The 26,355-nt window shown below is 32.8% G+C and overlaps 1 protein-coding gene across 1 annotated transcript in view; it reads left to right on the forward strand.

Moving 5' to 3' along the window:
* Window positions 1–2,512: 2,512 nt before the first annotated feature.
* The window catches only part of LOC145247930 (uncharacterized), a 38,723-nt gene continuing 14,880 nt past the window's right edge, over window positions 2,513–26,355 (forward strand). The window contains exon 1 of the mRNA XM_080109569.1: window positions 2,513–2,662. Within this exon, the coding sequence (XP_079965695.1) occupies window positions 2,555–2,662 (108 nt within the window). The 5' untranslated portion in view covers window positions 2,513–2,554. The remainder of the gene's footprint in view (window positions 2,663–26,355) is intronic.

Genomic DNA, 26,355 nt, shown 5'->3' on the forward strand with positions numbered 1-26,355 from the left:
TCCACATAATACCCTAAAATCTATATCTCGATTAGTTGCCACCATCCAAGACTCCTGACCCAACCTCATCGCCATAGGGAGTCGAATGTTTGTGTGAACTATCACTTGGCAGTTCCTTTTGATTTCTGCCGTTTTGCGACAAAACAACGACATCTCTTTTATGGATTTTCGACCTCGTAACCCATTAACCAATTTACGTCATCAACCCTTATTCTGACTCTCTCGGTGTTTGCTTTTGGTCTTACCTGCGGCCGAATTACGTCATCTCATTCCCGGGTTTCATTTTTGTCGGTTAGGGTTTAAGTTCGTTCAAACTTTGCTCCATTCAACGGCCTGACCCATAAAACAACTTGCGTCATAGGACCACGTCATCCAATTCCCCGGTTCCATTTTTGATGGCCCGGATTTCGAGTTCATTCGCACCTTGCATCTCCCTAACACTACAGGACTGCTTATATCGATACACAGACACACACTCCTGCTAGAACACATAAACACAATACATTTCTCTTTCTTTCTTCATTAACCAGCCTGTCTAATCTACGTCTCAAGACTGTCCAATCCTTTGTTTCAATTACTACTGACTACAACACGTGTACACTGAACTATTCTCTCCTTCAACAAGCTGGTATAATATTCAATCTATCCTTACACACAAACTTTAAGCTACTAGCCCGTTTCTCTCATATACATGCTACTAATGAAGATGACAAATAAAGTTGTTTTTTAATGTTAAAATGAGACTTCCTTTCATTGTTTTATCTTTACAATGACTTGGAAACAGTGGTGAGATAAGCAGAGAGCACATACAGTACCGAAACAGAGTTGAAACTAAGATTCAATTCCATTTCTATAGTACATGTATGTCAGAAAACTTAGCTTATTTTGTTTCCACTGGGAAAATGAGTTAAAACTAAAAATAATTATACAAAATACTGTTAGAAACTCACTCAATAAATGTTACCATGACATAGGCTGACATATATTCGGTGAGTTTCTAACAGTATTTTGTATAGTTTTTTAGTATTAACTCATTTTTCCAAACTTAATGTGTTCAACATAGAGTCCGCCGCTATTTGTATTTTTCAAATACATTGATAAATACTGTATGTTTTTCGAGCCAAATAAACAGTTTACATCAAATAAAAACACTAAAAACATATCCAGTTAGGTAGAAAATTGACTTCTCTTGCCTGTGATAACATTTATTTGTTATATATTTGTTTTTTTGACAACTTTTTCGAATCTATGTGTATAGTAAAACAAACCCATGGAAACAAATGAAACCGGGAGATAAGTCAAGTTTCATACAGAATTGGTTGCACAACATTAAAGCATATGATAAACTTGATGATTCGATAAATTCTGTTTTTACTTATAAATATTTTTCTGCTAGATTATTTTGGTAATTTTTTCAATTCACACTAATTTCGACATTACACAGTATGTGATAGCAATTTTACTTAAAATGCATTTTTTCGATAAACTGGTATACTGCACAAGCACTAACGATTATTTTGTTACAAATATTATACGCGTTGGTTTTAATTTGTGTCAAGGCTAGCTCTCTATAATCATATCCGAAATGCTGAAAAAGCATTTGTAAACGCTAGGACTGGCATATTGTGCAAGCCTGTTCTAGTCTCATACAAAACATGTGTTCACATCTCAAGCCACTTTTCTTGTCATACACATACACGCACACGTACACACACATACATATATTCACGTTCACGTACATACACTCACATTCATGTGCATACATACACATGCTAACGTACACACATGTACGCACACATACGCGCACACATATGCACACAATGGGCAACGTCACTTCTCTTTAAAGGAAATCCACACATGCGCAAAAGACCACCGGAAACAACTACAAAAGTAAGAGACTTGAGCTGTTTCCTTCTTTTTTGATTCAGCTCCCGACCTGAGCGGTCGACAGACCAACCACTTCCTTCGGGGCACGTGCCTGCGCGCTTCACGTCCCTTGCTACAATGTGTGGAGCAAGAGCCAACAGACAGTACGTACTCCTTACACAGTTTCTCTCTCCATGACCTGGATTGAATTTCTCCCTCTCTCTCTCTCTCTCTACAACAGCGAGAGACGCACGCCAAAATAAACACGTGATGTACACTTTCATTTAATTTGTTTCTTCACGAAAAAATTTTTAGTTCGTTTATTTCAATTTAACGTGTTGTTCGTTCCTTTCTCAATTCAATTCATTTTACCTATTTTGTACGACTGGGGGATATATATAATATAACCACCAGTCCACTACAATATATTACTTAGATAAAACACTAAATTCGTTTGCTAACCATGGATTTTCTGTTTTTTTTTGTTTGTTTTGTTTTTGATTTTTTGATTTTTATATCAATAATCTATCCCCCCCACCCCACCCGCAAGAAAAAAAAAATGAATAACAAAAACCTTACGAGAGAGAATCGCTCACTTTTACTGAAAATCCAATTTTTAATAAGGCGGAATAAAATAATACCGGGTACTTTTATCTGTTAACACCGGTCTATTTAGTATTGACACCGTATGCTTACGAATCACGTTGCAATTTCTTTTCCCATTTGGTTTAAGAGTTTGTTTTTAACGTCAAACATGAGGATACACGGATATTTAAAAAACAAAAGTCATAATCAGGTAAATATGTTTGATTTCTTATATTTTAATCAGTCTATATGAATAACCAATTTTTTTTATTGTAGGCTTAAAAAATTGTTTTTTGATGCTCACCCCGAGACACACGTGCGTTTATTTATGTTAGGATTTTTGCTGTTTAAATTTAACATGCCATATAAGTACTCGCTACATATGTAAGTATTAGTATGAAGTCGAGCTCTAGAAAAAGAAAAGGCACTTGTGCAGTTTAGGATCACGGCTGAAATAATAACGTAATTATTTAAAAAGCCATTCTTAGTATGGGGAAGAGGGCTTTGTTAACTATTCTGTACATACATTCAGTTAACAAGTTAATAAACGAAGGGTGTTTGTATTACTGCACACATAGATTCGAAAAAGTTGTCAAAAAACGAATATATAACAAATAAATGTTATCAAAGGCAAGATAAGTTACTTTTCTCGACCTAACTGGATAATTTTTTGTGTTTTTATATAATGTAACGTGTTTATTCTGCTCGAAAAATCTACAGTGTTTACTGATGTATTGGAAAATTAAAAATGGCGCTTCAGTCTCCCTTTGACACGGGAAGTTTAGGAAAAGGAATTAAAAATAAAAAATAGACAAAATTCTGTTAAAAACCCACCGAATATATGTCAGCCTATGTCGCGGTAACATATATTAAGCGAGTTTCTAACAGCATTTTGTCTAGTTTTTATTTTTAACCCCTTTTCCCAAACTTACCGTGTCAAAAAGAGAGTCGGGGACCATTTTAAATTTTCCAATACATTGGTAAACACTGTAGGTTTTTCGAGCAGAATAAACACATTACATTAAATAAAAACACTAAAAAATTATCCAATTAGGTAGAAAAGTAACTTATCTTGCCTTTGATAACATTTATTTGTTATATATTTGTTTTTTGACAACTTTTTCAAATCTATGTGTACAGTCACAAACCCAACAAAAGATACCGCAAAAATTGAATTTAACTTTAAAATCCTATGTAAAAAAAATAGCACGTACTGTAAATTGCACAAGGGTACTCTTGCAGAATTTGACTCGGATCCTCAGGATTTTCCGTCAATTATGGCTCGGACTCGACCGACCGGTAATCACCGGATTAAGCCGAGCGAGCGTTGTTCAAATGTTGAAACGCTAAATCGATTTTTTTAATTTAGTTTTTTATAAAAAAACGTGGATGCTGAATGTAGACCCAACATCTATATTCTACTCTTCTTAGATTATAATATGAGGTCGATTTAGCAAGAAACCCTTAAGACTAGTCACAAATAAATGTCTGATCATATTTTCTCCACTCTTCTCTGTTAGTGTTGCATCTTCATGATTTTCCATCCTTTCATTTTTTTTAACTGAAAGACCGATGCTTACACAAGCCAGTCATATTCTTGTGAGGAAAAACCTGGATGTATTCATATTTATCATATATATATATATATATATATATATATATATATATATATATATATAATGTTATTTTTTTTTTTTAAGCTTTCCAACACTGCAACTACTGATCATCACATTGGACTTGTTTTAACATTCACTCTCAGACTTTTCGTTTCCATATCTGTATTCCGCCAAGTCTTTTTTCCCAGAACTGCCTGCCTGTGAAACACTGTTCCGCTGGCCTACTTCCCAGTTGACTACAACATAATAGCCTTCAAATCCAATGTAAACAAGTTCTTGTTAAGCTGTGCCCATAAAGAATCAAATTCTACCCAATTTACACCATTAACAGTTACTACACTATCACCTTACATTCCTCACAAGCAATATCCATTTTCTTCCAGATTTAGGCTATGATACATCCATTGTGCCATTCTTGTATCATTTCTCTCCATGCAACACATATCCTCAACCCTCACTGACCAGGTTTTACTTCTATACATCATCTTGCTGTGTACACATAGACACTTTCGTTGATCGGCAGCAATCAACTTTCTGTTGGATAAAACTTGCGGAGTATGCGCTGTTTTATGGTTGTTGTAAAGTTTTACCCTTAACTGGTTAGTAATTGTAGAACTTCCCTGAACATACTCCATCCACTTTTAACTCTTGCGATCACACCCAACACTGGTTCCTCCTTGTGTACCGATATTATCACGAAGGTAACAAAATCGAGGCCATCATATTGTTTTTAAAATTTGGCCTTTCTAAGGTTTGACAGATTGGCCTTTTTAAGGCTAAATTTGGTCTTTTTTTACGCTCTTTCATGAACTGTTTTTGGCTATATTTTTTGTAATGAAAGAGTGTAAAAAAAAAAGGCCAAATTTTGCCTTAAAAAGGCCAATCTGTTAAACCTTAGAAAGGACAAATTTTAAAAGCAATATGGCGGCCTCGATTGTCATAGATTTAGTCTAATAAAAAATGTTGAAAAAATAATAAAAATGAATTTTTTTTCTGGTTTTATTTGAGCCTTTGGGTCTAATAATATGTTTTATATAAAAATAAATAGTTTTTATAATTTTTGTTTGTCAAATAATTTCTGCCGCTCACGTTTACCAAAAATTGAGTTGCATCAGACTCTGTTTCTACAAACTTATCTGGAAAACTATTTCCAACACTACATCTACTTTGTTTCCAACACTACATCTACTTTGTTTCCAACACTACATATACTTTGTTTCCAACACTACATCTACTTTGTTTCCAACACTACATCTACTTTGTTTCCAACACTACATCTACTTTGTTTCCAACACTACATCTACTTTGTTTCCAACGCTACATCTACTTTGTTTCCAACACTACATCTACTTTGTTTCCAACACTACATCTACTTTGTTTCCAACACTACATCTACTTTGTTTCCAACACTACATCTACTTTGTTTCCAACACTACATCTACTTTGTTTCCAACACTACATCTACTTTGTTTCCAACACTACATCTACTTTGTTTCCAACACTACATCTACTTTGTTTCCAACACTACATCTACTTTGTTTCCAACACTACATCTACTTTGTTTCCAACACTACATCTACTTTGTTTCCAACACTACATCTACTTTGTTTCTGAAGTTTTTTTTAGATAAGGATTGATAATGTGTATGATTTGGATTATTGTTCTTATCTTGAGTGTTATTCTCACATTTCTGATATGTCCAAGAAAGGGATATATTTGTTTAAAGTAGCCGAATAAGTCTTCGCTGCAGTAATCGAGAAATACAATCTAATAAGAAGCTTATAAGGCATAATCACATCGATACACTGGTTCCTGTCAGATCCCTGAAGTTAAGTAACATTGAGTCTGCTAAGTACTAAAATGGGTGACCATTTGGGAATTCCAGGTGCTGTATGTGCTCGCCACTTATCTCTGCATTGTTTCCAGTTAGTCTAAGGTAGTGTTGGGACAATTAATCGGAATTGGGAAAATCAGAGCTTTTTGGGATATTGGAATCAGAAAAATTTGAGCCTATTTTCTGATGCTAAAACCGATTCCTTTAATTATTTTTTTTATTTGATTTTGGTTTAAGAAACATCTTCCACTGCTTGTAGTAATAATAAAATAATAAATATTTCTTGATTTAAACTTCCAGTATGACTAACATCTCTAAATCACCCTCTCACAAGTGTTTTTACGTTTGAGAAAATATATGCACATTTAAGAAGTGTTTTTACGGTAATCGAGACAACACTTTTATTGTTAAATATCTAGAGATTTATAAAGAATCAGAATTGGTAATTTAGTACGGAATCGGTAATTGTATTGGAATCGTCCCATCACTAGTCTTAAGCCTTTCCTTGCTACTGGACCCAAGCAGTGCTAATTCAGGAACGGTTTGATTGAGGATTGTGCAATCGTTGCCTCATGCGCAGCTACCCTTGCAGGAAGTGTCCATTGTCTCTTGAGACTGAACAGAGGCATCGAAGTAACCTTAAAGAATGGTAGTTATATTATACTAGCAGGGGTACCTGGCGTTGTCTGGGTGTTTTGAGGTGTGTGTGCTCTTAAATCAAAAAGAAAAACCGGGTGGGGGGGGGGGAGTTTTGGTAGATAGGTAAGATCGAACCCGAAGCCCTGAGGTGAAGTTGGAAAATAAAATGTGAAAAAAAAACATGACACGTTAACCGCTCGGCCAGCAAGAAAGAGTAACTGAAAGACGTTTGAATTTATTTAAGTAGGAAGAGAATTGACAGGTGCCCACACTTAATGACTTAATGAGGTCAAATAGAAGTCGCAGTTAATATTTTCTGCGGGGACAGTTTTTAATGAGGTCAAAATCCGGTTTGTTTGTTTTTACCCAAATTTGGGGAAAACTAGCTTCCCCGTTTATTAAGGGAGTGTCCAGATGAAAGCAATTGTCTGATATGATGGTGAAAAGCTGACATTAACCAAACGTTTACATCACTTTCCGGAGACCATCCGGCCGTGGGCCAAGGAACTGCTTATTCGAATCCAGTTTCGCCTTTTTATACTGAAAAGCAAAAGAAACACATGGCGAACTAAAAATCTGGAAAAAATGGAGTGTGAAAGTCGGGCAAATTAAATGCACATGCAACCCCCGTTTGTAACTCGTAGATATTATCATTTAGACAGCATATAAAAAGTTTTAAGGAGGAGTGAACCGATCGAGAAGCCCGGCAAAAAAAGCCTTTTGCGGACATACACAAAAAGCGAACATACATACACACACACACACACATTTTCACTTTTACATATATAGATATATATTTTTTTTGAATGGAAATCGCTCCAGAAAAGACATGAAGCCACTTAATGTAAGGAACTAAAAAAAAAAAATAATAGGTCAAAAACTTGCTAATGGAAGCATTAGGTGGAATAGATTCTGACCCCAAAAAAGAGCAATTCTTCCCTCTTTGTCAGAAACATCGCTCTTGGAATGTGAGGACTAAAAGACAAAATAAGTGAATCGAGAGTTATGTTGATGCTGAAAGCAGACCCAACATCTACTTTTTACTCTCTTTAAATTATAACATGAGATCGAGTTAGTAAGACACCCTTAAGACTAGTCACAAGTAAATGATCATATTTTCTCCACTCTTCTCAGTTGCATCTTCATGATTTTTCATCCTTTCATTTTTTCAACTGAAAAACCGATGTTTACACCAGCCAGTCATATTCTTGTGAGGAAAAACCCGGATGTATTCATATTCATTATTTATATTATTAGTATTTATTTTTAAGTTTTCCAACACTGCAACTACTGATCATCACATTGGACTTGTTTTAACATTCACTCTCAGACCTTTAGTTTCCATATCTGTATTCCGCCAAGTCTTTTTTCCCAGAACTGCCCACCTGTTCTGCTAGCCTGCTTTCCGGTTGACTACAACATAACCTTCAAATCCAATGTAAACAAATCCTTGTTGAGCTGTCTCCATAAATAATCAAATTCTACCAAATTTACATCATTAATAATTACTATACAACCACCTTATATTCATTAACCTGTATCCTTGAGTGCCCTTCAGGCTTTGATAAGTAGTGACTCCCTGTGTAAAAAAAAACCAACAAAAGAACACTGTGGCTGTTTCCAATGAACAGGGTTGATCTGTTCAATTACTTATACCTATTGGCTCTTAAATTCCAACCATTGGCTCACATCCTGGGAGACAGCAAAAGTGTTAAAGATAAGATATTATTAAAATAACGAGTGACAATGTCTAAGATTCATTATTTTTTGGTGTTTTTTTTTTTTTATTAACATTCAAATGAAATATGGCAATTCCAAATAAAATAGTCGTAATACCAGATCAGGCTGTCTGGAGATATTGGCTTCCTGACGTAAATGCATCAAACATTGATATTATTGTTTTGTTAGGGTTTTTTTACCCTTTCTCTTGGAAAAAATTCAATCATGTTCTGTAAAACCAAAAATAAAAACAGCTTTTCTCTATAAAACAACCAAACTAAACGCAATGAATAACTATTTAAAAATATACAGATTTGAAGCATAAAAACTTTGACGAACATGATTAAATAACTCAAAAAGGGTTAATATGCTGCAAAACAAAGCAGTCAAACCAATGACCATAAATACATAATTGGAGATATAAAGAACTTGAAGCATAAAAGTTTTACCAAAACGGTCAGATATGGCATTGAATAACCTGATAATAGTTGATATACCATAAAACAAAACAACCAAACAAAACACCAGGATTAAATATTTAAAGATATAAAGAACTTGAAGCATAAAGCCCTTTTTCAAAAATGGCTGGATTTAGCATGAAACTAGCCTGGGTGCCCGGCGTTGTCCGGGTATTTGGAGGTGTGTTGAGCAAAAAAAAAAAAAAATGGTATTAGGGAGATAGACTCGAACCCGTACCCCAAAGAAGGAAAAGAACGTAAAAAAAAAAGTGACATCTTTGCCGTTACGTCCATCGCTAAACCAGAAGTGAAAAAGGTTTAAATTAGTCAATCGAAAAGAGGAAAAGGGGGATGACTTTCGAAAATATCGGTGAAAAAAAGCGACCCCTTCCTGTAGAAAAGTGTCCAGTTAAGGATGAAGGAATTAATGTTTTTAGCCAATTTTTCGATATTTGTCGTCCGAAGGGTTAAGCTTCAAAATTATACAAATCTTGTGAAAATCCGTCACCTCTGTCGAAAGTTTCAGGCAGACATACATACATTTAAACAGACAGGTGAGATTTATATTATTTAGCATGAAATAACCTGACAAGTGAGGATTGAGGACGTACGTTGCATAAAGAGAAATGATATGAAAATGAAGTCAAGAAGCCAATATTTTCAAACAGTCTGATCTGGTAGCGCAAGTATTTTATTTGCAATTGCCATATTTTGCATAAATTTGAGTCTAGAAGACAGGCTTTAATTTGATGACTTTAGAGAAAGATTAAATCTGAACAGTATAGTGTGCAAAACAGGAGACTTTGATGGTATGGTCACATCGAAAAAATGAATGAGAGTTCTTAGGTTAATTGATGAAGAACAATTGAGACAGCAGTTCGCTTCACAGGGGAAGGTCAAAGAAAACATGGAGTAAGGTCAAGGAACTTCTGCCATTACAAACTAGCAGAGCGTTACCACTGTTGAACAAAGGAAGAGTTTATCAGGCAGGTTTATACAGTGTGATGATGTTTAGCCAGTGAGGATTGAGGCCATTGTTGCATGGAGAGAGATGATATGAAAATGATACAATGATTTACTTCACAGGGGTAGCATGCTCTGTGAGTCTTAAAAACAAACTCTGATGATGCCAGAGGAGATGTGTGCAGAACAGGAGACTTTGATGGTATGGTCACATTGAAAGAATGGATGAGAGTTCTTTGGTTAGTAGATGTAGACCAGCAGTTGAGGTAGAAGGGTCAGTTGAAAGGGGAGGTCAAGGAAAACTGTGACATCACTTCGTGCACTGGCTTGATTATTTGCATATGTGTCATGCAGCTGCTGCTACAAGCGGTAGCGGTTCTGTTATAACATTTTTTATTCTTCTTATTTATTTTTTCTAAACTATTTACATGACAATATGTTTCAACCTGGGAAACGCTGGTTAATGCTAAATTAACATGGAAGATGGTTGTTTCTTCCAATCAACCGCTTCCGAGAATTTCTTGAACTTTTTGTACATTCAAATTAATTATAGTATTGTATATAATGATTCATCTGTTTATCGTTGTTGCATTTCTACAAAGATGCGTGCTGCTAATATATGCACTAGTGATGGGACGATTCCAATATTTTTCCTGATTCCAATACAATTACCAATTCCGATTCTTTATAAATCTCTAAATATTTGCAATAAAGTTGTTTTTATCCGATTATTGTAAAAGCGTGCAGATATTTTGCTCAAACATGAAAATACACTTGTGCAGGTGATCAATAGGTTTTAGTTTGACTGGTAGTTTAAAATCAATGAATATTCATTATTTTATTATTACTACCAGCTGTAGAAGATTTTGTTTCAAACAAAATCAAATAAAAAAAAGAGATAATTAAAGGAATCCTTTTAGCACCAGAAAATAAATACAAAACTTTTCCAATACCAATTCTGATACCCCAAAATGTTCTGATTTTTCCAATACCGATTCTGATTAATCGTCCCAACACTCTGGCTTTTTCCAGCCGTTTTGACAATCAAACACGGAGAAGATTTCATAAACAAAACTGTATTTAATTAATTATTATTTTGCCAATCAGTGGCTGTAGGACATGTTGAGCAAAGGTCATGAAAGGTGGAGGTTAGGGGTGGTGAGCTAACGACACCACAATCGCACGCCTCTCTCTATTTCTCTCTTGTCTCCGTCAGACATCCTACTTTCATTGACAATTTCTTTGTTCCATTAGAGGTCAATATGTATACACAAAGTCCGATGTGGAATATCTTTGTTCCTGTTGTTTTTTTTTTTTTTTGTTCTCTGCTAACCTGGAATTTATGTGTGTGCATGATCTCCAAATTCCTTTATTCAACAATAGAATATCAGAATACAAAAATTTTGGTAAAATTGTAACCTTTAGCTGTTTTCACAATGATAGTGTCCTTCAGTTTTTTTAAAGAAAATAAAACAGGAAATATTGGAACTTATAAGATGATCATTGATTGGTTAGTGCTTATCTTTTCAAGGGCCACATGGAGCGGTTAACAAGAAGACCAGTCACTGCTCACTTAAGGGTCCATACATCTCATTTCAGTTATTATAGGAGCAACTGGACTCATGAAAAAAGAATTTCAAAAACTACCTGGCAAAAAATATACCCGGTGAACCAAGTGCAAAAGAGATTCAAATATTGCACTTAAAGGGACGGTCAGAATCTTAGAAAGATCTCCTGGTTGGAATATCTGAGTTAGCAGATGAATGTTTGGCATCTGGTAGAATGCTCCATCTAACTAAGAAACTAACTAACTAAGAAAATTAAAAAAAAGGTACACATGAAAAAGAAAGCGGACAATATCCATACACACGACAAAGTAGGAAGAAAAAAAACAAAACAAGTGAATGTGTATTATTTGGATTAGTGTTCTCATTTGTTCGCACAATGTTTCGGCCGATGTAACCACCGGGCTTCTTCAGGTGTATCTTGTCCAACTCTGATAATGTTCTGTCGAATTTGAGAATCTACACTTGGGTCCATGGCATAATAGATAAAGTACTAGGTCAAAAGTTCAATCCTCAGTGTGAGCAATATGAAGAATACATTTATTCTTTTTACTAGCATTTCAGCGCGGCGTTGCCCGGGTGTTTGGAGGTGTATGTTGAGCAAAAGAAAACAAAAGCGATCAATTTTTTTAATGTTGACCCCTATTATGACCCCTTAACATTTATTGTTTTGGGTTGAAATCAAGTTATTAAGTTAAATCCATGTCCAAGGAACCTATATCTAAAATTTCAAGTGTTTAGACCCAAAATTGTCGGAGGAGTTTGGTAGAGTTTTCCAAGGTCAAATCATTGAACTTTGACCCCTTAACGGCCAAATTTCTGGCCGAAAACCGATCACAAAGATTTCTCCAAATTTCAGTACCCTGTATATCAAATTTCGAGTCTGTAGACTTAAAATTGACAGTTATTGTGTAGGGAAATGTAGACACACACACAGACATTTTCACTTTTATAGATATATAGATTTTCAGACTATTATCCTCATCTTCTAGTTGTTTTAAATTGAATACAATTGCGAATTACTTAAGTTTACCCGGTCATGGTTGAAGAAATGAGAGCACGCAAGTCCCGTTATTTAAATAAAGGGTTCCGTTGAAATTCTGTGCAGATCCCAGAGTTCGACAAAATTCACCTGAAAAGGGTTGAAAGTTAAATTGGCTGAAATGTGTGAATTAATAATCCAGATGAGAACAATAGTCCAAATAATACACATTATCCTCATCTAAAAAATTTCAGAAGCAAAAATAATAGACGTTTTTAAAATTTAGAAAATTATGTGAAAGAAATGAAAACTTGTATGTATTTTCTATATCTACAATATAAAATAAAGTCGGTCTCTTTCTTAATGTGTTTTCTTTCTACAAACTCAAGATTTGATTCTGATTCATCATTTTTTCCTTGCGGATTATTGCAGTACGTTAAAATGAATAAAGCATAAATTGATTTAATCCCTTCCAGAAAATACTTTGTCCAGATGTGAATTATTTTCAAATGGCTATCATCTTGAAGAAAAAAAAATAAAAAAGAGAGAGAGAGAAAGAGAGGGCACATAACTTTGTTGTTGTCCTTACAGTTATTTCCCTTTGATTGGAGCAAAAGAAATAATATTTTGGAAAATAAAAAAAAAACAACCTTCATAGTTATAAAAAAGAAAAGTTACATAAATTGCAAGTACCGGGCAACACTAGGTCAGGACAGCTAATAAACAATATAATTAAGTATATTTAATGTGCCCTTTTTTACTTTTAGGTGGTAACATTTTTACTTTAAATTACGGTCTGCTTATTTTTTATCACAACTAATTTTTAGATCAATTTTTATTTTTTTAACAAGCTTCATGGTTATGGTATTGGTGGTAAGTTTCTTGAGGTCTTTTCTTTCTGATCAAAATTTGTGAGTAACTCTAGATAGTGTTGCTTTATTCTCTTTTCCTGTCAACGCTGGTGTTCCTCAGTAGTCTAATCTCGGCTCAACAGTGTTTCTTCTTTATATAAATGACAGGTGGGGCGGCTTCGCCCGGTCATAAAATATGCTTAATTATGATATTTTAATTTGTCCAGATTTCGTATATATTATTAAAGAGTCGTGATTTCAAAAGTAATATATATATATAATGTTAGATTGAATTAAAAAAGAAAAATTCTGACTGCTGCAATAGTTTAAGTTATATAAATCTATATAATTATAAAACTCAAATGACCTTGTAACGGGTGTTGTAACCCAACATCCGGTTACAAATAAATAATCAACGCGACAATAAAATGTATTGTTTTACTGTGACATTTTCAGCGTCCCAATTGTTTTTGTTTTTTTTTTGTTTTTTTTTTTGCGTTTAAATTAAAATTTGAATTTAACTTTAAATATTATGGTATCTGTTCAGTGCACATTTACCTATAAGTATGGGAAACCACTTATAATTCAATGGCTGTAAGTTTTTTTTTGTTTTTTTTTCCAAAATAAACAATTATAAACAGAATGACTCAGAAATTTATCTATATTCTTTTTTCATTTTAATATACTTTCATAGAAATGTTTCTATTATGTGATAAAAAACTATTTTCTTTACACCACAAGTGCCATTAAAAATGCGTGATAAAAACTTGAATAATTAGACTTACTATCTTTCGAAACTTATAACTACTTGAAGAATGTAATTTAAACCCTAAAGCTTTTTTCAATAAAAGGAGCAAAGACCAAATTTAAAAATAATAACAGATTTAATAGCAAAATATGCAATATTTGTTTTTTTTTAATCGTTTTTCTTTAAAAAAGATTTCAAGAAAATCAACGAATTTTAACTTACTTCGAATTTAATAAATATATATAAATTAAAAAAAATCACTTACCTATAAAAAATACTAATCAATGGGTACTTCCATTCTTCATTGTTAAGAATTTGTTCATATTTATATTTTATATTCCATGTACTTTTTAAATAAAATAAATTTTTTACGCAAGGATTAAAAAAATACCGTGATATCAGATGGTCATAACTGGAAGTTGAGAACTTCGGTGGCCTAAAAACGCCATAATTAATCTCCCCTTTCTATTTCTGACACGTGTTTGCTGTCAAAAAAAGTTAGTCATATGGGCCACCATAACTGAAAAATAATCACATTGACAAATTTTCCATTTTTTTTATTCTCTTAAAGAAATACATAATTTTTTTTATTTAAAATATTTTATTTCTTCTTTATCGAATGAATTTTTTTTTTTTAAATATCTAAAATAAAATGACATTGAATTAAATAGGAAAAATTATAGTAAGTGCTTAATATTTACATGACAATATTTTTAAAATGTGAGGTTCCACTTAAAAAAAAAACGTGTTTTTTTTTTTTTTTTTTTTTTTTTTAAAAAAGGGTTTTGAACTTTTGACTTTACAGGTAAATTTGCACACAACTATTATTTTTTTTGTTTTAAATTAGATTATTTTATTTATTAATCTTCAATTTGTGATATATAAATTTGAGGTGAGAAAATGAATTATTTTCACTTTAATAGCCATTTCAAAATGGGGGTAGGTGAATTAAAAAAAAAAAAAACATTTGTCTAGAATATTATATTCGGTATATTGGAAAGACCATAAAACTTCACATTAAACCTGAAAATATCTTAAAAATTGAACCAATAGAAAAATTTTTATAGATTTTTAAATTGAAAAAATTGAAAAAAATTTAACTCGTAAAATTCAATTCATTTCATTACGTAGAAAAAATGGCTGCATGAGTGCGCGCAGACACTTTGCAAACACTGTTTTTTTTTTTTTAAAATAATATTTCTATTATTTTTCAAAAAACTTTAATAGTTTATTTTGGAAGTATATTCCATAAATAAATTAAACAAACCACTTTCAAAAGAGAAATTACGAGTTTTGTATATTTTATTCGCAGTTTTGTGTTAAGGGTGTCAAAAATCCCCCCAAATTCTGATACACCTAGTGTCACGCTCATACATTAATTCCATAGCTAATATAACATACTGACCGAACAGGTCACGGGTAGTCTAGTTTGTTATATTTTTTTACTAGAATATCTTGTCCTCCCCCCTATCAGATTTAACAACTAGTCGTTTTACTTTTCTAAACTTAATCTAAACCATATTATTTTTCATGCTCGAATTTATATATATATATATATATATATATATATATATATATATATATATATATGAGAGAGTGGACTTTGGAAAAACAACATCGCCTGATAATGCCTCTAGTTAGGTATACCTAGTTGCTTGAAGCATACTCATGAGTGTGTAGCGATAACTAAATGTTTATGTATATATATATATATTACTCCCTATAAACTAGCCAAGCAGCAAAATTCCACTCCTTCATTGTTGAGATCTCGAGATGCCGCAAAATCTTTTACTATAATAGTTCATCGCTTGGACTGCTAGGCTTTGGAATTTCCTCCCTGTTTTCTGGTCCCCTAACTGTGTATGTGTGTGTGCACACACACACGCATACTAGAATTGCCCTTTGTCTACGTTTCTGCGTCATTTCCTTGAATGCGTGAAAGCAGTCATAGCTTAACAACCACCCCTAATAAATAATCGATATGTTAAACGAATACATTTCGTTCGTCTGCGAGTTTCGTGATTTTCTCTCCTTTTGTTTTCTCATATATATATATATATATATATATATATATATATATATATATATATATATTTGTTTGTTTTTTTTAAATTTTATTTTAAAGGAAACTGTTAATTAAGAAAGAAAGAACTTTTTAAATTTTATAAAAATTTTGACTAGAACCTTTTAAAAAACTTTAAAAAAAACAAAAAAAAAATCAAATGTATTAAAAAAAAAAGAAAAAAAGCTGAAATTGAAAACACTCGTCTGTTGCGCATTCCGTTTGTGTGCATTGCGGCAACTAGATATGTAAGTAAATCGATATTGGAATGATCTGCCTCCCCGAAAGGAAGGATTCTGCTTGTATATTTCAAAGGTAAAAAAAGAGAAGTTTTATTGCTTTAGTTTAATGCTTTACAAAATGCGCCTTAAAAATCTTTTTTTTTTTTAAATTTTTTAAATGATGGTGCGTCAACAAGTCTTGCGTTTTTCCATCTCTTTAGTTCGTTAAGCACTTCCATAGTCTTAGCGAGGCAACTTAAAACATTCCATACTTTACATGTGCAGAAGCAGAACTGCAGGTCTATTTATCTATTTACTTATCTATAATTTAAGTGTGTATGGCTACACACACGCACACATACAACGTTAAGATTTTTGTCGCACTGACAATTAATATTAAAAGCCTACATTCTCAATTTAAAATTTATTTAAACAAACTTAATATACTCAGTCAGTCATGGACTCATGGAGATATATATATATATATATATAAGTGTTATTATTGTAGAAGAGGGTGTTCAGCTAAATAATTCCCACGAAATAATATTCTATTTTCTGCTTTTTAAGCTTCTAAGTGGGAATCGGTTTCACGTAAATATGACGTAAAAATGGTACCCCCCTCCCTCACACACACGTTCTGACCAAATAGCGTTTGAATGTTATGTAATCGTTTCAGCTAAATCTTAGCTGTAACCATGTTCGTTGAGGGGGTGGGGTGACACCCTGACTTAGGGTTAAGGAAGGGGTCTTTTTATATCCCCTACTTCCCAAAAGATTCGTCGTCTTTTTCTTTCTTCTTTTTAGAAAAAAACAAATAAATAAAAAAAAAGGTCTTGGTTATATGACCATAAAACGCTATTCGGTTAGACAATGGCCCAGAAATGGGTGATCGTTTTGTGTTAAGTGAAACTATTTCTCCACTCTAATTTTTTGTTTTGGCGGGCGGGGGAGGGGGCAAGTTTTAATAGTGTTCACACGTAATTGACTAAAAAAAAAAAAAATAAATAAATAAATAAAAGAAAATCTCATTTTTTTGTGGAGTAACGGACAAAAGTGATTTAACTGAGCTTACAAATTTAACCTTTAAATTTTACTGCCATCGCATTAGACGCAAGGTTGGGTGAGGCTTTTTTAAAAGCCAGCACATTTTGACCAACAAAAAAAATGTTTGAGCAACCCTGTTGGCAGATAGGCGTGCCTCAGGCGATGTGCAATAAAATAACCTGTTCTCAAGGAAAATGTAAAGCTTGGAAATGTGGACAGCCTAAGACTGAACAAAACAAAATCTCAGTCGGGCAACAATAAAGCCACTTTGGTGTAGAAGCTAATAAGAAAGAGCCATTGAGTTGCCTTTGACTATGGTCCAGTGGTCCACCACTTTTTTTTTTCGTTTATGCATGATTTAAATTTGTGTTCCTTGATTTTGAACATGTATGTATGTGCTGTTTGTAGTTCAACACAATTAACTTTTTTTTCTTCTTTTTTTTTCTTTTTTTTTCTTTTTTTTTTTGATAAACGAAAAAAAAATTAGGTACTTGTGCAGTTTTGCCACCGTGCTGAAATAATAACGTTATTTTGAAAGCCATTCTTAACATTGGGGAAGGAAGGGTGCTTTTGTAACCATTCTATGCTTCCGTCTAACAAATTAATTAAAAAGCTTGAATTTAACCTGAAAAAATAGCGCGCGGTGGCAAAATTGCCCAAACACCAAATATTGTAATACTTTGGTTGGTGTCTTTTTTTTGTGTGTGTCAAATGGTTTAGTTTAGACACAAAACAAAAATAAAGAGAAATCTTTGACGTACGTACCAGTGGACGAGAAAGAAAATTTTGTACACGAAAAATCACATAAATTGATCAAGTAGTTTAATTTTATTGAAAAAAAAAAAAAAAATTAGGCGAATTTGAGTTTTTCTAATGCCCCAGTCTCTCCCCATGTTAAGAATGGCTTTTAAAAATCTCGATTTGTAATTATCTCCCTTGTTCCTTCAGGATATTTTCAAGATGGCGTTGCAAGACTGTTGCTTATAGCTTAATCATAAAAAATTGATATCCTAATTTAAAAGTAATCAATTTTACATGACATTTGGTGTAACAATATTTTCTTTCCATCTTTTAATTTTTTTTTTTTTTTTTTTGTGGGAAATTCTGGACAAGCACCAAATAATTATCGCACGTTTGTTAAGTGAACTATTCATATTTTTATTGACAGCCACTATGCTAATTTTTTTTCCCAAAACCCATCCTGATGCTACCAGATCAGGCTGTCTGAAGATATTGCCTTCTTGAGACGAAATGCACCTAACATTGATGCTTTTTGGTTTTCTACTTCCTTTTGCAAAACTAAAAACAACAAACCACCTTTCCCCCCTTTTCCTTCTCCCCATTTCCCCTTTTCTTTCTTCCCATTTCCCCTTTACTCTTTCTATCTCCCTAACTTCCTGACTGATTTCCTAACCTAAAATGTACCAAACATTAATACTGTAATCCTTTTCCCTTTCCCATGGCAAAACTCATTCATGTTCTGCAGGGCAGGAAACAAAAACGATAAAATCCACTATAAAACAACCAAACCAAACACTACAAACTAGCGATTGAAGATACAAAAAGCTTAAAGAATAAAAACCTTCTACAAAATAACTGGATGCAACATGAATATTATTTAAAAAATAACTGGATTCGGCATTAAATAACCCGAAACGGGTTAATATACCGTAAAACCAAACAACCAAACCAAAACCCATGAAATATGTAAGTGACATGTCTCTGAATAATGATCATATGCAAAGTAGCAGTCTCGACAAATTGTGGACAAACCCAAAGGTTGTTTATACTTTCTACTCATATACTTGCCCCCTCCCCCTACAAGGATAGAGGTAGACGTAAGGTTGGCTTTTAATGTGAAGAAAATCTAGCTCCCCTCCAAAAAAAAAAAAGAGGACTCTGCAGGATTCACATAGGCTTGAAAAGTCTTTGAATTCTGACTTTTAAAATCACACATACGAGCTGTAGTGTCACTAAACACAAAACGAACGAAAGTTGTAAATAGATGAACAGTTTTGTTATGCATTAAGAGAACTTCATGTAAATAACTGTGTGACCTTTAAAACTACTTCATGAAATAAAAAGATAAATGAAAATGACTTTTCCTGCTGTCAATTAAGTTTGTTTTTGTTTATTATATCATTGTTTATATATCAAGTTTTGTTTTGAAAACTTGGATTTTGTCTGGAGAAGGGCTTGAAAAACTTTGAAAAGTTTTTGAAATTGAACATTGAAAATCTGTACGAACCCTGACCCTGGATTGAGACAAATATAAAAATTGCCTCAGTCTAGAAAGATTAGTCTTTCACTGACTGAAGTGCAGCATCAGAACAGATACTACACTTTGATAGTAACTTAAAATGGACGACAAACTATTTTATCTTTATCATTGATTATAATAAAGTAATCTATCAAATTTTTATCTAAACCAGGGATCAGCAGCTCATTTGACCTCGCAGGCCCGATCGTGTTATAATTATGGGTCGCAGGTCAGACAAAGTTCATTAATGAAACACTAAAACAAATTACATATGCAGACCCCTGCCAACCTAAATATTTAAAACCATAATTGAAATAAACATTGAATAATCAAAAAAAAACAAAAAAGAATAAAAAAAAAAAACACCTAACAAAAATTATTTTTTTTCAAGGAAAGTCAAAATACTTCAAAGTGAAAAAAAATCAACCAAAGTGAAATGGAAGAAATTATGACGTGAATGTTTTGAAAGTATTTTTGACAATTGTACCACAAACGAACCACACAGAGGCATAAACAAAAACTATACACATACATACAAATTGCAAGTATATACATTCATACAAATTCATGAGACATGAAAAAGAAAGCTGAGTGAGACAACATTTGAAGCTGCCCCCACCTAATGTCTGTCGATGCTCAGTCGATCAAATTGGCTCCGTTTGTGAGTCATTTATGTTTTTGTATTATTTTATATATCAGATATGGACTAATTAGGTTTTGACTGTTTTTGTGGTCATAGTATTCAAATTCCGCTGGGTGGATAAGAGAAAAATAAGAGCAAGCCTTTTGTTTTCATTTGAAAGCCTCATCTCATGTTAAAAATAGTCATTGGTAATTAAGTTTGTGGGCCAGTGAAGATGCCTTTGTGGGCCAGATCTGGCCACCAGGCTGTAGGTTGCCAATCCTTGTACTTTGGGACAAGATCACATGCTACACTTCATCTTTTCTGTCATTGGTCAGTGGAGGAGAAATCCTTCATGACTGAGGCAACTTTTAATTTTGTTCCTATCTAGAGTGCCCCATTTTGGGGAGCTGGATTTTCCCCACATAAAAAACCGACCTTTTGTCTAACCCTGCCCTCATGGGGAGGCAAGCAAATAGGAACTTAAAAAAGTAGAAACAATTTGTTTGTGTGGAGAGAAATGGAGTGCAAGTGTAGAAACTTTGTTCCTGATGAGGTGGCCAAATCCATTGTGTGTGTGTGTGTGTGTGTGTGGTGTGTATTTTGTGCTACAAAAGATTGAATTGCAACCAACTTCCTCTTTTGTGAGGGTGGAGTGAGGGACTAATTTTCCAGCACTGATCATCACTTTGGTCTTGGTAACATTCCCTCTCAGACCTTTACATTCTTCCAAGTCTTTGATCTTCCATTGTTTCACAGGCAAGTACTAAATCATCTGCATGCAACATCTCTTCTGGAAAACCCGCACGAAATTCCTGGGACAATGCTTTTAAGATACAAATAAAAGGCAACGGACTCTCTACAGAACCCTGATGTACTCCCAGTTTAGCTATTATTAGTGCTGTTAATTCTAACATGACTTTGAGCATTTCTGTATATTGCTTAAACAACCATCACCAATCACTCGTTTGTCCCTAGTTTACACAACGCCAACCAAACAACCTCTCTTGGCACTTTGTCAAAAACTTTCTCGAGATCCACAAAAGCAAAATACAGTTTCTTTGGTGCCATTTAAAATGAATTGCCTATTGTGCTCCAGGATTTATTTTTCCACATAGTCACCAGCATTCTCAATCAATGCACATTTACTAGCAATGAACGATGGCTGTGCATGGACGCCCAGAGCGCACTTTGTCATATGAGAGTTGTTCTAAAAGTAAATTGTATTCATATGAAGATGGGAGTGGTACCATTAAAACGAGTTACCTTTCGAGCTCCAGAATTTATTTTTCTGCAATAGTCACCACCATTCTCAATGCACTTTTGCCAGGAATTCAATGATGCATCTCTGCTTCTGATGCACGTCCATGACATGGGTTGTTTTTTTAGAGTCTCGCACTGTCAATATCTGCAACAGATCATGAATGCATTCAGTTCAGTCATCATGACAGTGCAATTTTCAATACACTCTAATCTATTCAGATGGAATAAAAAAAATAGGAGACATTACTTTTGGACTTGTCTCCGACCTAAAACCTAACTGCATTTTATTTATGTTTATTTGACTTGTTTGCTGCTCAATTATTCTCTCAATCATTTTCAGGATTTGATCCATTAAAGCCTTTATAATTGCTTCTATCTATTATTTCCTCTTTTTATCCTTGTAACAAATCACAGTTGTATTGAATTCCCAGTGTTTCAGGATAACCTCTTTTTTGATTTGATTCATCAAGTTTGTGATCATCTTGTTGTCTGTTTCAAGTTTTTTTTTTTTTTTTTTTTTTTTTTTTTAATCTTTTGGGACCATTCTGAACTTTAGTTACAGTGATACAATGACTCAGAATGGTTAAGCAAAATACCAAACTGATTCTGTCTCCGTTGGAACCGAGACTGGCTGTCGATAGTGTCAGTATTAGTGATGGATCGCCTGGGCTTGGTTAACTTTGGTGCGAAATGCGGTGAATTCACAGGAAGAAGTCGGCTTAACTGATCCGGATGAATGTATAATAACCTTGATAAAGACTGGAAGTAATAGCACGGTACCAAATTGAAAAATTAATTTAGGAAGCTAAAACCTATGATCAAAAAATGGTCTCAAATCCATGGTCTACCTTCATGTACATTAGTTATTAATTTTAATTAAATTTAATTAATTTTGGGACAATTAATGGGAATTGGAAAAATCAGAAGATTTGGGGGGTATTGGTATCGGAATCGGAAAAATTGATGCCTATTTTCCAATGCCAAAACGATTCTTTTTATTGTCTTTTTTATTTGATTTTGTTTAAAGTAAAATCTTCCATTGCTGGTAATAATGATAAAATAAAAAATATTTATTGATTTTAAATTGTCAGTAAAGCTCAAATCGATAGATCATCCTCCACAAATGTATTTTGATGTTTAGGAAAATATCTGTATATTTAACATGTGTTTTTACGAAAATTGGGGAAAATAATCTTATAATTAGAAATTTATAAAGATTCAGAATTGGAATCAGGAATTGTATCGGAATCGTGGAAAAATATTGGAATTGTCCCATCACTAATTTTATTATGAAGACAAATTTGTAAACAAATTTCATTTATGTAAAGTCAACGAGAGTGGAAAATATATTTTTTTCTAATTACTGAGGATACAGTTAAGATTCAGCATTTTTATCCTATCACAGTTAACCACCTGAAGAAGGCCAGAAAAATAGTTGACTGAAACGTAGTGAAACAACTATGAAGATGAGGATAACAGTCCACAAATAAAAACAAATAAATTTTTTAAAATTGAAGTATCAGATGTTTCTGAATTTCTTTTTTTTCTTTGAGATAAGGATTGATAATTCGTATTATTCCAACTATTGTTCTCATCCTGAATGTTATTCTCACAGTGTTTCGGTCGATGTAACCTCTGACTTTCTTCGGGTGTATCTTGTCGTACCCTGGAATCTGTATGGAGTTCCGAATGGAACTTTTTATTTAATCCACGGAGTTAGCGTTCTCTAGTTCTGTCAGCCATGATTGGGTAGAAGTAATCTGTAATTGTATTCTTAGTATCGTCTGCACTGAGGTTTCCATGGTGTAACGGATAAAGTACAAAGTAAAATTCAGTTCTACGAGACACTCTTCTGTATGCTTTAGCATACCAAATTAACCTTTCAATTTGATACTGTACTACTACCAGAACTCCAGTCGTTCTTCAAATAGAAACTTCTTCAGAAACTGAAGCGTTATGAGATATAATGAGTATAACACTTCAAAATGTGCGAACTTGACCGCGGAAGGTAAAAAATAGAGCGTTTCAAACCTTTTTAACATAACCAGAACGATGAGAGAATAACGCCTTCTCTCAGGAAGCTAGGTTGCGGAGTCGGAAGAAATTGCTACTATTCCAAAATATCTGACTTTGATGCCTTATTTTAAAGCAGGGCTTTACGTTGCCAGTGAAACAGTTGCATTTGCGAGTGATTTTTCCAAGTGGCAACTAGAAATAATAAAACTATTATCTTTTGGTAATTTTTTTTTTTTTTCAGTGACACTCTTCCAAAGCCCATTACTGAGTGAAAAAAATGTCTTTTCAACCTCTATTATTATTATTTTTTTTAATAAAACGAGCGAAGTCAGGTTATTTAAACCAAAAAAGTTTATTAGAACAATATACTCAAGTTTTTAATGAAGGCTGTTTAAAAAATACCAGAAGAAATTTGAATGTTTATACCTTTTAAATCTCAACATAAAAGTTGCTTCATATTTAGAATCACACTTAATTTTTAAAAATACAGAAAAATCTTTATGATGTATCTACTTGCCATGGAACGAAGATGTCATATTCCAAAAATCATGAGGATTTGGTTAGTAACTTTTCTATTTGGCTAGTAAATGAAAATATTTAGTTGTCAAAGGGCAACAAAAGATAAATTCGTCTGTAGAGCCCTGTAAAGTCTTCCAATATTTAGACCGGTCTGTTGATTCTTTGGAAATTAAAACCTCTGACCTGATTCCAAGACTTCTGACTCTGACTTTCCATTAACCTTGATCAAAAGTTTGTTTTTATATGAAATTTATTTGAAATTGTTTTGCTGCTTTTTTAAAAAATTATTATTATTTTTATTTTTTTTTTTTTTTTTTACATCGGTTAGGTTTTCTTTTTCCTGTTTAGAAACTGTCTTTGATTTCATTTCTACTTTAGTTTTTTTTTTTGTTGTTTTTTTTGTAAATTTGATGGTAAAACCCTAGTCTTCACAGCTATGAAGGCAATGGTCAAAACCCCATCATACATTAAAAGATGGTGTAGCTCCACCCTTGGCCACTGGGTCTCTGATTTGTTTGTAGTCAGCCATCTCATGGTGGTCAAGTCTTTGCAACACTAAACATTTGCATGTTTCATTGATTAATAGATTTTTCTTTTTCCTTTCTTTTTATTCCTTTTTTCTTTTCTTTTTTATATTTCTTTTCTTTTTCCTTATTCTAGTTTCCTTTTTCTTTATCCTTTCTTTTTTCTTTTTTTTTCTTTTTTTTTTTTTTTTTCTTTTTTCTTTTTTTTTCTTTTTTCTTTTTTTTTCTTTTTTCTTTTTTTTTCTTTTTTCTTTTTTCTTTTTTTTTCTTTTTTCTTTTTTTTTCTTTTTTCTTTTTTTTTCTTTTTTCTTTTTTCTTCTTTTTTCTTTTTTCTTTTTTTTTCTTTTTTTTTCTTTTTTCTTCGTTTTTCTTTTTTCTTTTTTTTTCTTTTTTCTTTTGTTTTCTTTTTTCTTTTTTTTTCTTTTTTCTTTTTTTTTCTTTTTTCTTCGTTTTTCTTTTTTCTTTTTTTTCTTTTTCTTTATCCTTTCTTTTCATTTCCTTTTCTTTATCCTTTTTTTTCTTCCTTTTTTCTTTTTAACAATCGACATGAAATTATTGAGAGATGGCCCAAATAATCATCAATTCAACGTTTGTTCTACGTACTGGCATACGTTAGACAACCTAAATTGACTTCAGTCTTCATGAACTTCTTGTCTCCCTGTTTATAGTCTCGTTTTTTCTCGCTCACATGCCCCTATTCTGAATTCGTAGGCGTGGGATGGCATCATTGGACTTTTTTTTGCTTGTTTTTACCAAAACGGTCATAAACAATGTTTTTACCTTTTTAAATTTAACCTATTTTCAACTGATATAAATTATTGCACAACAAAAATAATTAAATAAAAACAAATCATTTTCTTATTGCAAATTCTTTAATCAAGTAAAAATTCCATTTTTTTTTTGTTCGACTAATCAAGTTAAAAAAAATCATTTTAGCAAATTTAAAAGTTCTCATAGACTTTTGCATGGGATTTTTACCTGAGTGGAAATAAATAAGAACAAATATTATGGTACTTGTTCATCTATGTTACCGTGCAATGATTTACATCAGTATGAAATATGTTTTAAAAAAACAACATTGTTTATGACCGTATTATTGGTTAAAAAAAAAAAGAAGTCCACTGATGCTGGCTCATGTCTGCGAATTCAGAATAGGGGTATGTGAGCGAGAAAAATGCGAGGCTATAAACAGGGAGACAAGAAATTTATGAGTACCTTGACTTCTTTTGTTCCAAAAGTGGAGCCTCCTTTTTTTTTTCTTTTTTTTTTTTTTAAACTCAAAATGTTGAAGAGCTATGAAGATGAGAGTAGTACCACTAAAATGAATGATCTTTTTCTGCTCCAGAATTTATTTTTCTACATTGTCACTGCCATTCTCAATGCATCTTTTGCCAGGAATTCAATGCATCTTTGTTTCTGATGCACGTCCAGCACACTGTCAATATCAACAGAGATGAAACTTTCAGATCATGAATACATAAGTTCAGTCATCTTAACAATGCAGGTTTTAATCCCCCCTGATCCATTTGAGTGGAGTAAAAAAGCATTACTTTTAAAACCTCCTCTCGTAATATTCATCGCTGCTTGAGACAATTTTACAATAATCTTTTTCGCAAACACAAAATCTAACGAACAAACACTTATTTACTTTTATTTATGTAAATAATTCACATTTAATTCTTAAAAAAAGAAAGCTTTGTTTTATTAGTGATAAAAAGTATATTTAAAAAAATCGTAAAACTTGAAGATTTTAATTCTAAAACTTCACTCGGTATATTGGGGTTAGCAGAGAAGCCAACAAAACCTAACAAAAAAAACAAAACAAACAAAACAAAAAAACAAAAAGAAATCAAATATGCAATAAACAAATGTTACCATAGTCAATAAAAGTTACCTTTATACCTTCTTGAGTCATTTTTTTGTGTTTTTACAATAGTTTTGAAGGCTCAGTTTTAATCTCAAATATTCACTTTTTACAAAGAGGTTAGCGAACAAAAA

This window comes from Euprymna scolopes, chromosome 26 (genome assembly GCF_053919585.1).
Source record: "Euprymna scolopes isolate OS-2025 chromosome 26, ASM5391958v1, whole genome shotgun sequence".
In the NCBI taxonomy this organism is placed as follows: domain Eukaryota; kingdom Metazoa; phylum Mollusca; class Cephalopoda; order Sepiida; family Sepiolidae; genus Euprymna; species Euprymna scolopes.